This window comes from Misgurnus anguillicaudatus, chromosome 11, assembly GCF_027580225.2.
Source record: "Misgurnus anguillicaudatus chromosome 11, ASM2758022v2, whole genome shotgun sequence".
Classification (NCBI taxonomy): Eukaryota; Metazoa; Chordata; class Actinopteri; order Cypriniformes; family Cobitidae; genus Misgurnus; species Misgurnus anguillicaudatus.
In genome coordinates this window covers 13,095,081-13,113,310 of record NC_073347.2, presented here as the reverse complement: position 1 = coordinate 13,113,310, position 18,230 = coordinate 13,095,081, and the positions used below count along the sequence as shown (strand labels likewise).

Genomic DNA, 18,230 nt, shown 5'->3' with positions numbered 1-18,230 from the left:
TCACATGCAGTTCCAATGACCTCGTTCAGGATCTGGGCTCACAGAGGCCTTTACAGGCTACTATAGTGATGCTGAACTCTAATAATAGAAGCTCAGCATCATCGAATGTCACCATGACAACACTCTGCACGGGCTCTCCCACCAAGCCCAAAAATAGGACCTTATTTAGCACAGAATGGCTCTCCCTACTCAAACCGCCAGTCAATCTGAAACCAGAAGTTGGCGGTCTGAAGTTCTCAAAGTCTCTGAATGACGTGGGCCAAAAGATGGACACCCTGTACAGCGGTCTTCACTTTATAGATCGCACATGTTCAGATGGTGAGCTGGACACGGAGAAAGACAAGCACATGAAAGATGACCATGACAAAGCCCACTCTAATCCATCTCATCCTCCATCATTCACACTCAACTACAAATACATCCCCAGTGTAGGTCCTGAGCACCGCTTGGTTCCTCCTCCATCTGATCTTCAGAGAAGCTCCAACTTCCTACGCTTTATCTTCCCGTTCAACCGCTCATCCGCCGCAGGAAGCTCAGAGATAGGAAGCTACGCCTCGCGGTTGCAAATCCACAAGTCACCCAGCGCCTTGTTAGAGGTCGCCGAGTCCTGTTGTATGGAGGAGATTGGAGACGATGAGGTGTTTGAGGAAGACTCATCTCGACAAAAGCTCAAGGTGGAGGGCTTGAGGGCTCCTCTTTGTTCCCTTGACGAGGACAGCGACCTGGATCAGTGCTCCTCTCCGCTGTCAGAGAAGAACGGCCCCCTCTCGCCCTTCTCTCTTTCTGGGGACTGCTGCAGGTTGGTGGGGTTTACTCACTCCCACCCAGCTCCTTTTACCCGTGGACTCCACCTTAGGTGATTGACCTTCATAGTCCCTTCACAACCCACACATGGATATTATTTTCCACTTTCCCCATTTTTCCTACCTGTAGAGCTTATGTGCTGTAAAACTGCTACTGTGTTCTACATTAGCAGCATGATCGCTTCCATTCCTCTGCTATTAGCGATCAATAAAAGACTCGTACATGGTGGAGTTGTCAGTGTTATAGATCAATGTGTGTTAAAAGAAGTATAGGCCTGGCAGTCTGCCCTGTGGTTTGTATGTAAGGGATATTATTGAAGAATAAACCCCAAAAGGGTTATCAGGACATTGGTTTAATGCTTATTATGTACATTAAATTTAATACTAGTAAAACTGAAACCCCTCCAGAGCTACATTTATGCATTTGGCAGACGCTGTTATCTAAAGCGACAGTGCATTCAAGCAACATTTTTATCTATGTGTGTGTGTTACCTGGAAATCAAACCCATGACCTTTGCATTGCTAACATAATGCACTACCAATTGGTTGGCATAAAAGTACCAATTAGAAATAGTAACATGCATTGCTATAAAAAGAGAGATACTGCAGAATCATACACAGAACATGAAAGTACTTTCAAATTTTTGGTCACCCACAAACAGTACGACATGCAGTAAAATGCTTTTTGTGACTACTCCTCGCAGCTAACAATAATAATTTGACAAATAGGAACAAAATAAAAATTAGAAAAACAGAAAAAAGTTTACACAGTGGACCTAGTAAAATTATTAAGAAAAAGTTGAATATATATGTAGGACCAGTATGCTTTCATGGATAGTCAAATGTACAGTTTAGTGGCATTTATACAAACATATATCGGACCTCTGAATGCTGTGATCATGTGTTTCAGAGTGGTAATGATACTGTAGATATTGTATTACAGTAGTGTAATGGATAGTCCAAGCAGATTTCCACCGAGAATAAGAGGAGTGGAGGATTGATGTCCAGTCGATAATGAACATGCATTTACTTAGGTTAGCTATTTGATTGGTGTAGATCAGCCATGCCTGCCGAGGCAAAATGAAGACTGAGATCTGATTACAGTTTTGGTTAAGGCTTTCTGGCTCTGAGTTTTAGGAGCAGGAGGAATAACATTCATTTCATCAATATTCATCTGCAGGGCTACAGTATATAGATACCCCAGGAAACAATAAATGTAACTTATAGACTCTTTACTGTTTGTACACAATGATGACGTGGCAGCGTATGCGCGCACATTTTGGCAACGGAAGTATGGCAAGAATCAGAAGTGAAGCAACACAGACAGAGAAAGTTATTTTAAAAAGTTGACTTTATCAACTTTTTCAACACAGCTACCAGATTTGTGTACTATAGTGAAGTGGATAGAAGATGTTAGCAGATGGCCAAATATAAAGTATATAAGTATATTATTATATTATATTAGTGCAACCAAACGCAACAACCAGACATTTTGATGCTGGGAAACTGTTTTAAAAACTTACTGAGTTGCTAACACGTTAGAACCAATGGGGAATAAAACCAGTTCTGTTGCCGAAATGCGCGCGCAGGCTATTTGATCAGGTGAGCTGTAAAAGGGTCTATTAGGTATGTTATTCATTTACTGTGGATCTGCGGCACGCCAATAACAAACTAAAGAATAAAAGGTACTTTTTACCTTTGGTCATCACAACTTAAATAGTTTTTTCCGACCTCAATCAAGGATGTATTTTTCGAGTCCCCAGGTCCAGTGTATAGACTTTTAGCGGCAACTAGTGGTAAGACTGTGAATTACAACCAATGGCTCAGTCTACAGATCACCCCTCCCTTTCGAAACGAATAGAGAAGCTACAGTAGCCACCACAGTACAAACATGTCATAGTCTGAGACAATGTAAAGACAAAATGCGCTTTACAGAACAGTTTGTCCGTGCTAATGTATAAACACGGTGACACGAAATGGCAACTTTCATGTAAGGGGACCCACAGTGTATTTAGATAAAAACGACTCATTTGAAGGTAATAAAAACAATACAGTTCATTTTGTAAACTACTGATCATATTTGTATGTATATTAAATTGTCAAGAGAACCTTTTAAAGAGCACCAATGGCCCGATTCACAATTTTACATTTCCTTTGGTGTGTAAGTGTGTATTAGTACATGTTATTACACGGCGCTCTGGAATGCTTGATTCTGATTGGTCAGTTGAGACATTTGCAGGTTCGTTCTTTTCAAATAATAACCGCTCCAAAATAATAACGCATAGCCGGTACTACTTGCACAAGTAAAATCGCTCCGCGCCAATAAAGATCAATAAAGATTACTGTCTGTTTGGCGCCATCTTGTGACAAACACTCGACAACCACGACAAGACACAGAGAGCTTACTGAGACTGAACTTGACAAAATAGAGCATGACAGCTACGAAGCCATCACACAAAAATACAGAATGGGCATGAAAACTTCTCAAAGACTGGCTAAAAGAGAAAAAATGGAGACAAGTATGAAGCAGAGGATCTTAATAAGGTATTACGATCATTTTATGCATCTGTGCAAAGTTTCGCGGAAGGATAAAAATGTTAATTTAAAACAAATATGCCAATAAAACGTTTCAAATTCATATTCATGTCCAGTTTTTTTTCTTATGTGGCAAGTAGCCGTGTAATAAGCAGGATAATGTAGAGGCAGCCGGTAGTTATTGGGAAATAAGCCCCTTCAGTGTGATACAAGACCCTCCGCTTCGCGTCGGGTCCTGATCACACTGTCGGGGCTTATTTCCCAATAACTACCGGCTGCCTCTACATTATCCCTTACTTAATGATATGCAAAAGGTACAAATCCCAAAGTAAACAATGATGCGAGTTATTGTCTCCAACGTAAATCTCTTTTTTTGGACTACAACAAACACACAGATTGTAGGCCACAGTTTACTTACTGGGATTGGTTATGTAGTAAAGACCGATATTATCATAATTTCTCCCACTTCGGACTCACAGCCTGTAAGTTAACTCCTGTTCGCATTGTATTGTGATTGAATCTTTCAAACATGGTAAGTAGCATCACATTTCCGGCTGATTTCAGAGGTATTCAGGCCAGTCACAACGTACAGATTAGCTGGCCAATCAGGGACACAGAGCTTTTCAAATCCGTGCGTTTCAGGATGAGAAAAAAGTATGGTGAAGTATGGTGTTTTTGACCATAAACCACACAAACACATTGCATTATACCAAATACACAAAATAACATTGTTTTTAGCAATGAAATAGGTGCTCTTTAAAAGTTACACAGCGCACCTTTAATATGGCATGCACGTAGGCATTAGGAGTGTTACAAATCACAATACATATTGATATGGATCAATACATCAATCAAATGTCTGACGATATGATGCATCAATGCCACACGTAAAAAATCGATATGAGGTAACGTACGTCTACGTCTTTTTCCGCCAAAGCCCACATTTATGTTTACAGACAATACTGTGTCTATGCGTCAGATTGCGATGCAATAATAAAGCTGTGGTAGCAGCAAAAGACACAAAAAAGTTGTCTGCTGTCGGATGCCATCTAAATAGAATTAAATTGATCAACGACTTCCTTAATGAATCAAAATCGTATCATAGTTTTGTTTTTGTGTGTTTTGAGGTATCGCAAATATCGTATCGCTATATAAAATAATAATACAACATAATATATAAATTAGGGATGCATCGATAGGATTTTTTGGGCCGATACTGATTTAAACAGACAACTTCTGGCCGATACCGATGCCGATATTAAACACTTGTATACAATACTCTACAGTTGGTCTATTAGCTAGTTTATTTCTGCATCAAATTATTTTTATTGAACATGGATTGGATCTAATTAACATTTAACTGACCAACATAATAAGAGAGGCACAAATTTAGCTAAAACAAATATAATAAGACAACACGACAACCTTCAAAGGTGGTTTTTGCTATTCAGCATTTCTTTTATTAACAACATTAACTCATTTTTTTTAAACATATAATAGATTTCTTTAACAAACATAAATAATGCCAGTGCTATTGCTTTAAACAGAGTATAAATATTGCTACTTCAAAAAAAGTGGGACTTCTTTTCCCCCACTAAAGTGCAGTCTGTTTTTTTTATTGTCCAAGACATTTGAGGCAGCTCAACAAGGTATTCTGTCGGTGCTTAAGTATAGTGCACACCAGAACATTAAATCATTTTAATTGAACAACAGACATGCAACTCATTGCCTTTATGCGGTTAATTAATAAACAATCGATATCGGCCTTTCTTGCCCTATTGCCGATATGCCGATGGTTTCAAATTCATCAAAAACCGGCCGATAAATATCGGCGGCCGATACATCGATGCATCACTAATATAAATGTCCAATTTTCACCCATATATGGCATATACAGTAGTGGTTAACCATAAAGCTTGAATTCATTGCATAATGCTGTTCCTGAGCTTGACTAGGCATCTTTTATATCGATTATTTACATCATATGTGAGCTGAGGTTTCTTCCCACATGTATTTCCACCTTCACTCGGTGCTTTGAAAACACATGGGCTCTTAAAATACCTGACATTTAGAGATCAGTAAGCAAAGCTTATTGGTTTAAAATAGTTGGAATAGCCAGGCTTGAAGATCAGACACAAAGCATGCTCAGGTGTCTTGAGGTGTGTGTACATTAAGGCAATGTTTCTAAAAATAAAGTTTTTTAAAAGTTCAGTATGGTCCCATAAAGAATCTTTAACATACAGAGAGACTTTCTGTTTGTAGTAGAAAAAGGTCTTTCAGAGTTTAAAAAGAAATAAGTGGTTTGACTAAAAGGGTCAGAAGTAGTTTTAATAAAGATTTATTAAAAAACATTGAAGAACCAATAAGTGTTATACTAATGCATACAATACTCCCAGCTACAAACCTCTCAGATTAATCATATCATTCATCAAATTAAATTAATATAAATATTTTTTTACATTATCATCTGATCTGCCATTGTATTGCCACTGGTACAGTTTTAGATTCACTACAGAATAGAAGAAATATGATGGTCACCATTGTACAACAGCAAATAGACCTCCGATATATAGTGTGTCAAATGCAGTTATAGGACTGATTCTTTCTATTCCAATGAGTTTAATTTAGTTTTATGTTTCAGAATTAATAAATACTGATTCAATCTAACATAAGAGAGAATGAATGTATAAAATGAATCACTCCATTGTAGTCAGGCAAACTATGAGTGATCATAAACAAAAGGAGTCCATTAAAGTGACGTTTTGGAGAAGTTATCGCCCACTGTAAAGCCTCTTGTCAGCTGATGGAGATGTGAAAGGCTGCGTTTTTCTCTTTGTCTGTGCAGTTTGCTAATCTTGTCGAGCCTTGACTGAATCAGACATCTCTGAAAATAGTCATTATCCTGTTCGTTCAGTTTGAAAAGCCTCCTCGATTCTGACACGGAAGCAATCTTTCCTTACGTTTATATCCCAGGAGCTATAGTTAACATTTAGAGAACAGCATCCTGAGCTGGAGGGCATGATTGGTATATCTATTACAATGGCTAAGCATTCGGTTATTTATTCACATGTAGTTCTTTTAGACACAATGTAAACATCAAGGATAGTTAGCTTAATTTGTCTCAATATTCAGTATTTGTCTTTCTACACTGAATCATTCAATGTAAAACTAAGACCTCAATGTTATTGTTATTATTATTGTTAATAATAATAATAATGTTATTACTAATCATTATAATAATATTTAAGGGCTGTCAAAATCTCGATTAATTGCATACAAAATAAATGTTTGTATTGTATATACAAATACACACATGCATCTATGTATTAAAGAAACATTTACATGTGTATTTATTTATTTATTTATATGTTATTTGAAAAATATATACATAAAATTTGTCATAAATGTATACATGTATGGGTGTATATATATATTATTAGTAGTAGTAGTAGTAGTATTATTGTGTGTGTGTGTGTGTGTGTGTGTGTGTGTGTGTGTGTGTGTGTGTGTGTGTGTGTACTCAACTGGTAAAGCATTGTCCTACCAACACAATAGCCATGGGTTTGAGCCACATACTGATAAAAACTTTTGTTGACCGAATGCACTATAAGTTTTTAAAGTCTCATTCTTTTAGCGTTGAAAAAAAGCTGAATGTATTTCACAAAATGCAGTTTTAGTGCTTGTTCAAATGACGTTGTCATGTGAGCATCAGTGTGCCATCAACTCATCTGTGATTCACTTTGAACTGCTGTTTGCGTCAGCAACACAATGCCGCTGACATCTTCATAATATGAATGTTGACATTTGTTGTGCGGTTGTTTGTGCTCTGTGCTTTCCCAGCTGACTGCTATGCTTATTAAGCGCTATGTTTATTTAGAGTCAGAAATTGAATTTCTATGCAAACGTGCATGCATCCAGGTCATTGAAACCTGTAGAATTAATTTAAGTAAAGATACGTGGTTAAGGGCCGTTTTAATAATATAATACATTATAACTATAATAATATAATACATTATAACTATAATGTTAAATATATTAGTGTCCACACCATCGGACAATAGCGTTAACGATATGCTAATTCGCGCTCAAGGCGCAGTATTCATGCAAATCATTTACCTTCAATGGCATTTACAAATATTGCATATTTTCTTAATAAAATGCTTGTAATTTTTTACATGTCATTAAATGTCAAAACAACAACCAACATGAGGATGCGGCCCGCTTAGTTTAGAGTAAATCAACCTGTCTCCTGATCATTTTAAACATTTGTACAAGTACAAGTCATTTTGAAAAAGGTTCTTGGTTTTTGCTTCAGCCACAAGTTCCTGCTTTTTCATCTACAAAGTTATTTATTCTGCTGTTCTTTCCTACTTCTGCGCTTTCACTCTCTATCTCTCTTTTTGTGTCTTATCTCCCTCTAGACACCCTCCACAAATCCACCCTCTTTTCCTCTGTCTGTGACAAACAGCTATTGCTTTCCACCTGCTGGGTTGATTTAAAGTTTGGTACTTGGATGCTTCTGTTGATGTTTTTGTAAATCTTTCAGCAAAGGGAGCCGTTACATTGCATGTATTGTGTACAGTGAGTTGTTGATCCCGAAAACTGCATTAGTACATATAACAGTGCCCAAAAGTGATCCAGCTTTAAACAATTGACATATTCGCTTTAATTTAAATATTTTATTGCATTAAAATATATTTTGCATATATAAAAAAAATGACACACAACACATTGCAAAGTTTATAAAGACATAGCCCATGACTACAAAATATCACAAAAGAGGATCAGCAATAAAATTGTAGTCAATGTATGCTTTATTACCTGTGAGCTTTTTGTTTATCTATGCATTTTATTTTCATGGGTTCATTTTGATCCTAAATGGGCCATTAAAAGCAAATAGTGTCATGATTAGTAAGGACAGAGCTCAAGTGCAACTCTCAACCAAAAGACTTTTATTATATAACAAATACACCCTCGAGGGGGAAAACAAGGCAAGAATACAACTGATTACATGTAAGACAGGGCAAAACCAGACAGGACCCATGACAGTGTCAAGCGGGACACACATAATGATCCGACACAAGACATCAAACACGCAAGGCTTTAAATAGGGAAAAACTAAACTGGGGAACAAGGACACACAGGTACACTGAAAAAAAATTAGTCATTCAGTTTACTCATTTTTTTAAGGTAAGTGGTTGCAATCAATTTATTTAAGCTACATTTAAACAAAAGTTTTTTATTTTATTTTTCTATTTTTTTTTTGTTTAAATGTAGCTTGAATAAATTGATTGCAACCACTTACCTTGAAAAATTAATAATGAATAATTAACAGGGACACAGGGGCGTGGCTAGACTGGGGACAGGAGAGCACGGGGCACACAAAAACACAAGACAACAGTGAGGGCTGCCATGACCCTGTCACACAAAACAAGTAAAAAGACATACAAAACTGGCTGGATCATGACAAAATATACAAATATCTCCCTTTTGCTCCCCCTCCACCCCATTCCTCTTTAGCTCTTTAACTCATATTATTATAGAATGTTATATTGTATATATTACAACTAGTATATTGAATTGCAGTCAGTATTGTTTTATTACCAGGTCTAAAATGAATGTGTTTACCACACCTGCAGATTACATTTTGAAAACTTTTTAGGACAGAAATATTTTTACCAGCCATGATGTCTGCTTATTATTTTGTCCCTCTGACAATGTCTTTATTTAGCTGTTTTTCCTCACATATATGTGACAAACAGCAGAGTTCATTGCGTCACAACATTCATCTAATTTTTAAACACCTGTCTCAAAGCATGAAGACTTTTTTTTGTTACAAGCATATGTGTTTTGGTAACTTAATTCATTAAGAATCAACTTGAGGTGTCTCACATAACCTCGCATGTTAAATGTTGCTAATTTATGCTCCTAATATACTGTAATAACTCAATAATTTTTTTTTATCAAGGCCAGTTTTTACTCTCATTTGGTTCTATAACCATGATGAACAGTGTTGGCATTGCAGTGGTTTCAGTAGAATAACAGCTATTCTTTCTCTCTGTAGGATTTGTCACTGTGAGGGGGATGAAGAGAGCCCGCTGATAACACCCTGCCACTGTACTGGAAGTCTGAGGTTTGTCCATCAGTCCTGCCTGCAGCAGTGGATCAAGAGCTCAGACACACGCTGCTGTGAGCTCTGCAAATATGACTTCATCATGGAGACCAAACTCAAGCCCCTACGCAAGGTAATAGCACCTGCCTGTGTCAATATTCTCACAAAGTAGGCTGTCATCTCATGGTCATGTTTTAAAACAAAAAAAGTCATGGTTTGGTTGGGGTCAATTTGGATTGCATTCAAATGTGATTTAATATACACACATATGTGACCGTGGACCACAAAACCAGTCATAATTCGCACAGGAATATTTGTAGCAATTGACAACTATACATTGTATGGGTAAAAATTGACGATTTTTCCTTTATGCTAAAAATCATTAGGATATTAAGTAAAGATCATGTTCCATTAAAATATTTTGTAAATTTCCTACCATAAATATATAAAAAATGTATTGATCATTAGTAATATGTGTAAAGCAGTCATGCACCGAAATGAAAATTTTTGGCCGAAACCGAAAAAGAGGAAACCAAGGCCGAAAACCAGAACACCAAAAGAAATAATTATGCCAATTATTAGTGCCATTGCATTTATGGCTATCACTGTGTACTAACTTTACTAGGGGTGTGTGACGGATCACAAAACCCATGGTTTGGAACACATTACAGTTTTTGAGGCACGGATCAGATTATTTTTCGGATCAGCAGAAAAGGGGTGGGAAAAATCTAATAACAAATAAAGAAATTTTTATCAAACATTTCAAACAAAGTTACTTATTAAGTAAGGTCTGAAATTAGCATTAGGTACAGAAATTGAATTAAATGAATCATTAAATGTATAATTATAAATCTTTATTGTATAAATTAAATATTATTATTATTATTTTTAGAGCTACAGAAGTGATTTTCACTTTGTCTTGGGTTGTTTGATTAACATTAATGACACAGACTTAAGTAGGTTAATTGAGGTTACAGTCTCTTTAAAACCAAATAAGCACAGTTTCGGCCTAATCTAAACATAAACTTAAGACATATAAAAAAATATTAGAAAAAGAATACTGTAGAGATCTTTTTTTTGTATGTGCCTTCAATAACAGAAAGATTTTATGTTCGCTTGCTTTTTGAAATGCGTCTCTCCGTGTATGCACTACTGAGTGCACTTAAATGGCGCGCACACAGAGACGTTATGTTGTTTTTCAGTGCTTTATTCGCCAAATGTATTTTAATGGACTACAGTATGAGACACAGTATAGCGCAACTCTCTTTTAAGTTTACACATCAAGAGTTCTGATCTTTGAAGGGCATAGTGCTGATCACGTCTGACTGGAGCTGGGCCGGACACATTCAACCGCATGTGCGTCTGCGTACAGAAAGCTGCTCACTTTAGCGCCTTTTTGCGGTTAAATATGTCCACGCCGCAGACATGTTGCTTCAGACAAGCACGTGCAGGTGGTGGTTCTATTTGCATCATCGCAAAATGTCGGCCGTATTGTTTTGGTGATAAAACTCTTTCTGTGAACATTTTCGGTGGCCGAATATTCCGTGCATCCCTAGTGTTAAGCACTTTATTTGGACAATGTTTTTCAATATTTAGATATTTTGCACCCTCAGATTCCAGATTTTCAAAAACTTATATCTGTCAAATATTATCCTATCCTAAGAAATCATACATCAGTGCAAAGCTTATTTATTTAGCTTTCAGATTATGTTTAAATGTTAGCTTCAAACTAATTGACCCTTATGACTTTGTGGTCTCACATGTGCTGCACATCAGCTGAACGTGAAAGCTTAAGCAAATACCAATAGATTGAGTGTTTGATGTTAAAGGCCAACCATGACCTTGTATGCTATACAATGTGCTTCTTTAAGACATGTAGTCAGGTCTGGTTTATCTAAAAATCATCTGTAATTGCTGATTTCCTATTAAAGACCTATACAACCCATAATCTAAAGAGGAGATGTACTATTCAAAGACGTCCTGTTACCGTGGAAACAGGAACTGCAGCAATGACCCACAATCAACATAAACAATTGCAAGCGACGCATTTATATTCAATACTCTCAGAGAAAAGCTATCTCTTTATCTTTGTGTGTACTGCATTAAATATATAGTGGCGGTTTACTTAGATTAATCCAGGGCCTTCATTATATTAGGACATTTTAACAAACATTCCTTAAATAAACTATACTGGTGTGCATCTTGAGAAGCAATCTGTTCTTTGAGATGAATCAAAACAACTTTGTCCATGCAGCCTTTAGGAGGTTTTTATAATGAATAGTTTTAATGAATTGATTTCGAATGGCATGAACGTTATAAAAGTCTGTGTTTTTTGTCAAGTCTTTCCGTTTAATTACACTTTTGATGCTGTACACCAAATGGGCCTTAAAATAGGACATCTCTCGGACAGCCTTTATGTCACCATAGACATTGTGCTTGATCATGCATGGCCTCAGGGAGAGTTACTCCCTGCTGTCTGCAAGTTGCATTAAACATTATGGTCAGTCCGACAATTGTGGCATCTATTTAGTCATAGCAAATTGACAGTTAACCTCTAGTCTTTTATTTCTTTCATGTACAGTGTGTCTTTTATTTAATATATATACACGCGTCTCTCCGTGTATGCACTACTGAGTGCATTTAAACGGCGCGCACACAGAGACGGAGGGCGAATTCCAAACGACGCAGCATATACAGTCACTCCGTATAAATAAATAAATATAAATAAATAATAAATAAATAAATAAATAAATAAATAAATAAATTTATTTATTTATTTATTTATTTATTTATTTATTTATTTATTTATTTATTTATTTATTTATTTATTTATTTATTTATTTATTTATTTATTTATTTATTTATTTATACGGCGTGTGTTTGCACGTCGATACGGACGAAGACGCAAAAGTAAAAATGAAAACCGACACAGAACCTACGCTGTCGCAGCTACGCCGTAGGACCTACGCACAACTATAACGAGCCCTTAAGTATTACTTTCCATGAAAAGTAACTAAGTAACCCAAAAGAGCATTTGAAGAATGATTTAATAGTTTTGATAGCAATGACACGAACATGAACAAAATTTTACTACATTTAAATACAGGTTGAACCTCTCAAACGTTAAACGTGCACCTCTAAAAAATGTTTAACAGCGCGTCAGTGCTACGCAGACCACAAGCGCTGTGATTGGTCCACCAGAACCCCTCCTGTCAGGTAAAAAAACTGCGTCAAAGGTATTTCCGTTTGCGACGGTGAAAACAAAGATGGACCAAGTTGAGGAGTGATTTAACTTAAACTGCAACAAAAGTCGCTGTTTATTTACTTCCATCACTGCTGGTCTTCTCAAATCATACACAAGTTGCTCTTTCTACTTCGTTTGGGGGTAAACTAACCAAGCTGCTTCTTTTTTGACGGTCGCGCTACTGTGGTCACACACATGGATACTGCCTACCAGTGGTCTGTGCATGTTTTTGCATGTTGACGATGACGCAAAAGTATAAATGAAAACCGACGAGGAACCTACGCTGTCACAGCTACGCCGTAGGACCTACGCACAACTATAACGAGCACTTAAGTATTACTTTCCATGAAAAGTAACTAAGTAACCCAATTAGTTACTTTTTGGGGGAGTACATTAATATTGTAATGCATTACTAATGCAAAAGTAACTTTCCCCAAAACTGCTAATAATTATTAGTCATAGCAGTGTTTAGGAGAACATATAATAGGTATGTTTGATCAAACAAATATGCTAAATATATTTTCCTCAATTGCGCAAAACTGTCACCATAAAAAGCTTTAGCGTGCAGATGGTTATTTTGGGAATATAGCGGGCGCAGAGCTGATGCGCATAAATCATTCTGTACGCTACAATTATGGGCTTCCTGGGCACAGAATTGATGCGCTTGAAGCATCCTCTCATGGGAATTCTCTCTCCGCAATGGAAAGTTCATAACCAAGTTCATTGGATGGATGCAAATAATTCACATAGTGACGGCTTAAGACTTTATAAAATCAGATCTTTTAAATAGCCTACAGTTATCTTGTGTGTGCGTGTGCTAATGACGCATTTCATCCGTCCGCTTCACCAGTGAATTAACTCAGTTGTGAGTAAGTTACAGAGTTTCCGTAAACTTGAATATCTTTAAATGTGCGTTTGTTCCTCCACTGAAGCTATCAAGTGTATTAAGAAGACTTTAAATATAGTGCATAAAAATGTTTATGGCCCTTTTATAATACTTTGTCTTTTTATTCGCTTGTCAGTAACAACCACAGGTAACACGGTATCAGAATTGGATCAGTCCTGTTAGTCCGATATCCGATCCAGCAAAAAAGGCCCGATAATCGGATCCGTGAATCCCTACTGGGGACCCAATTGTAGCACTTAAACATGGAAAAAAATCAGGTTTTCCAAATATTTCCCCTTAAATTGTTAATCTGTTGTTAAACTTGAGCTGGATACTGGGTTATAGGTCAATATAGAGACCTTCACCGTATAGCTCTGAGATCACTTGCACATTAAATATTTATTGGATGGAAAGGCCAGCCCAGCAGTTTTGTTTGTAGTTGACTGCCATCGATTGCAGTCATAAAAATACTATTTACATCAATGAAAGGTCAGATGTGTTTAAAATAAATGCAGTTATTTAGTTTGTCTTTCTAATCTTTTTCTCTATCTCTCTCTCTCTCTCACACACACATCTTGTTTCTGTCTCTGCAGTGGGAGAAGCTTCAGATGACAGCCAGCGAGAGGAGAAAGATCATGTGCTCTGTCACTTTCCACGTCATCGCCATCACCTGTGTGGTCTGGTCGCTCTACGTCCTCATTGATCGCACGGCGGAAGAGATCAAACAAGGTTAGCTCCGCCTAACGCCTCTCCTCAGCCAACTCAGCCAACCTTTGTTACTTCCACATTTAGCACCGCCTGCCTGCTTCCCTATACCCGTACCCTGTCTTATATTTCACCTGGATGCTTCTGTTGCTTATGGAGCATTCGCTTCTCTATGATCGCCGACTATTCAGCCTGCAACGCTTCTCCATTATGTCCACAACACAGCCTTTAAAAATGAAAGTAACACACTATGTTGTACAGATTTGATTCTGTGCTCCATATAATCGATACCATTAGAGAGATGTGGAGCACCAGGCAAGGGTGGGTTTGCAAGCGGAGAACATGCGAGACATCTATGGATTTCTTTTCTATAATAAATTTGTGCTAGGTTGCGAGCATGCTTTAGTAAACCACAGCGTCTCTTTTATCACACTACACGATCATTGTCTGTTTCCTTTTGAAGTTTTATCGCTGAGTGTGACCCTTACACTGACGGGTCTTTGACAGTACAGTAGGCACTACTAGCGATTTGCTCTTTGCATTAAGAGCCCATTCACAAGCACTTCATTGTCCGAGAACTGTAGCTGTTAGGGAGGTCTTTGATCACTGTTACCATGGTTACGGCATTGACTTTTCATCTCGCATGATAAGCCAGAAACCTGTCGAGCAGCAGTGCATGCACTTACACACTTAACCTGTGCTTCTGTTGAGAATGTTTCCACCGGTTTTAGCCGTATCCATCCATCATCTCATGACACACTGCATTATGTGTACACAACATGTTTACCCATACATAAGTGTCCGAGAGTTTGAATAGCGTGATCTTGCAACCCTGACCCCCCCCCAACCAGCAATGTCAGTGGCTTCACCGTCTGCAAACTAGTAACAAACTCTTTTTAACCATGCAGCGGGGAGAATACCAGGTAAATCCTTATAATTTTTATTATTCTTTCCTGTAATTGCAGTTCTTTCTTTGGAGGTCCGATTGCTTGAACCCCCCTCCTCTCCTACATCCGCCCGCCATCTTTAGCATGAATGCCAGTCACAGCTTTTATAAATGCCTTCACAGCCAGAACACGCTTCAAATGAAATGTGCATGGCTGCCCCATACAGACAGTTGTGAATATACAAAAGCAATTTTAGGCTTGATGGCCACTTATCACAGTCTGACCACTTTTGCTTTCCTTAATCCTTTGTGCTTAAATGTGTCCCGGAAAAGAAATCAAGATTGTACATGTGACTGCAAAGGTAACGTGGAAGAACGTTTAAAATGCATTTCAGTAGACGGCAGAGTGTTTTTATTGAATTTTGGCATCCGCGTCAATATCACATCAGTCTACTGACAAGAGTTCAGACTAATGTGTGGTTGTCTTGTCAGTAAAATGAATGGGCCAATCGGACTTGTCCCTTTGTTACAATTAGGGCAGACTGTAATGTGCGAGACATTGATTTTGGAAAGGGCAGCACGACTCTGAAAAGTTGTTTTCTGTAAACCTTTAACCATCCTGCCATGCAAAATTGTTAGGGTCCCGTATCTGCAGCACTAAGTAACATTCTGTGCATCTGTCAATCACGCGTCAGGTGGATTAAAGCTGCACCCCGGCCTCTCATATGGAGCCACCGAAAACAGTAAAGTATTCTACGTTCAAGGCCTTGTGCTTTAGCAAACCATAGCAGTTAGTGATTTAGCACATGGCAGTTTCCTTATGTGATCTGTCTAGACATTTACAAATGCTTGTAAGGAGCTTAAAGGATTGTAGTCCAAATTAAAGGAGTGTACAGAGGTGCATCCTGTGCTAAGGAAATTCATCAGAATTTTCTTTGGAATTCCATTGCTATTGATATGTCACGTCCAGGGTTTGAAATTCACTTGAGTTTATATGAGTAAAGTTGACTTTGGCATCTAACTTTGGTTAAGAGCTATATTGTAAATAGGGATGCAACGATATGGAATTTTTGGCCGATACCGATAACTCTTTATATTTGGGGGCCGATAACCGATATATATATAGGCCGATAAATATTCATATTAATTTCACAATGAAAATCTCCCAGACCGCGGACATCTTGTCTTTGCGCTAGACTAGCATACTCTTCTTAACCCCGCAACACGTGTCATCTTCGTGCTATGTCACAGAAAGCACCAATCAAAACTCCACATGGCCAGCAATGAGCAAGTGAAGTGGTTCAACAAACCAAAATAATCCATCATTTATCGGCTTTCATTTATCGGCCTAATTTTGCTATCAGACCAATAACCGATAATATTAAAAATAAGCAGTTATCGGCCGATAACGATATGTTGGCCGATATATCGTGCATCCCTAATTGTAAACCCTCTATCCCCATGTTGCACTGGGTGCTGGGAGTGTCATGGGAGTTGTAGTTTCACAGTGTCCAATTGCGCATTGTTTATTATTTCACATGATTTAAAAAACCCTACAATTTAAAAAATACATTCATCCCGCCAAAGTGGCAGGTGGGAGTGGTTTTCTTACCAGCCACAGCTGTAATCTACCCACATTTAGCGGGTTGGTGGTGGGTGTTAGTTTTAAACCCTGGTCACATCTCTCGTTGGAAAATTTGCTGTCATTAAAGGGACACTCCACTTGCTCATATGCTCATTTTACAGCTCCTCTAGAGTTGAACATTTGATTTTTGCTGTTTTGGAGTCCATTCAGCCTATCTCCGGGTCTGGCGCTAGCACTTTTAGCATGGCTAAGCACAATCCATTGAATCTGATTAGACCATTAGCATTGCACTAAAAATAACCAAAGACTTTTATTTTGGTGTAATAATCCAGGACGTTGCTGCTGTAACATGGCTGCAGGAGGTGCAATGATATTAGGGCAATGATATTTCGGCTGCTGCGTGGTATCGTTGTGCCTGCTGCGGCCATGTTGGTGCAGCAAGGTCCTTGATTATTACGGCAGAATGAGAGTATATTCCTAGACATATCTGTCTAGAAAATCACAACATTTAAGTTCCGTCTGTCGTAGTACACGATGTAACTACAGAAGAGTCAAGTTTTAAATAGGAAAAATATCCAAACTCTTTGGTTATTTTTTAGCGCGATGCTAATGGTCTAACCAGATCCAATGGATTATGCTAAGCTATGCTAAAAGTGGTGGTGCCAGACCCGGGGATCAGCTGAGTGGATTCCAAAAGGGTAAACATCAAATGTTTGACTCTAGGGGAGCTGGAAAATGAGCATATTTTCAAAAAAAGCGGAGTGTCCCTTTAACAGTCCGGGCTAATTCCAAACAGTGCTTTTGCACCCTTTAAAGGCCAATTCATACTGATCCGATCAACAAACTAAACCCCATTTACAGCATGTTGATCCCAGAGAAGTCACATAAAATTGCTGCTGTGCCTTCTGTGTGAACACCGTAATTGATTCTGGCATCGCTCCTCCCTCTGGCAGGGGACCTAGTAACATTTCCTACTAACATTGTGTGAATAAATGGTAGAAACAATGCCGCAAGGGGCGTGTCTGTTTGTTCATGACAAGAAATGTCTGTAAACTGGAATAAGGCAGAGATCAGGGAGCTCCTCACTATCCACGCTGAAGCTAAATTGACCATCTGTTTATTTCTCAGCCGAGTAACTAGTATTTGTAGTATACTTATTTATTTGTAAGATTTTGATAAAATGTCAAGGCTAAAAGCTAGGTTTATATTCTTGCATAGCCCTATATATTCATTCCTGGCTTTTTAGGTTGTGCTTACAGTATATTCCCCTATTTTTCTTTAAACATTGGTGGAGATATGGGGTCTCCACTAACATCCCTGTAGTCTATGTTAATTTCTCCTACACTGTTAGAAAAATTGTCACTTGGGGCAGTGCCCTCCTAATAAGGTACAAATATGTACACATTTGGTACTAATATGTATCGTTGAGCTACTATTACTGTATGAACTTTTTAGGTGCACAGCTGTACTTTTT

General features: G+C 37.9%; 1 protein-coding gene across 2 annotated transcripts in view; it reads left to right on the top strand.

The window, feature by feature from the left end:
* Positions 1–18,230, top strand: part of marchf8 (membrane-associated ring finger (C3HC4) 8) — a 124,816-nt gene that overhangs the window by 103,700 nt on the left and 2,886 nt on the right. The window contains exons 5-8 of one of the 2 annotated variants that reach the window (XM_055169709.2): positions 11–799; positions 9,403–9,583; positions 14,174–14,309; positions 15,194–15,208. In XM_055169709.2, coding sequence (XP_055025684.2) covers positions 11–799; positions 9,403–9,583; positions 14,174–14,309; positions 15,194–15,208 — 1,121 coding nt within the window. The remainder of the gene's footprint in view (positions 1–10; positions 800–9,402; positions 9,584–14,173; positions 14,310–15,193; positions 15,209–18,230) is intronic. The other variant, XM_055169708.2, reaches the window with a different exon arrangement.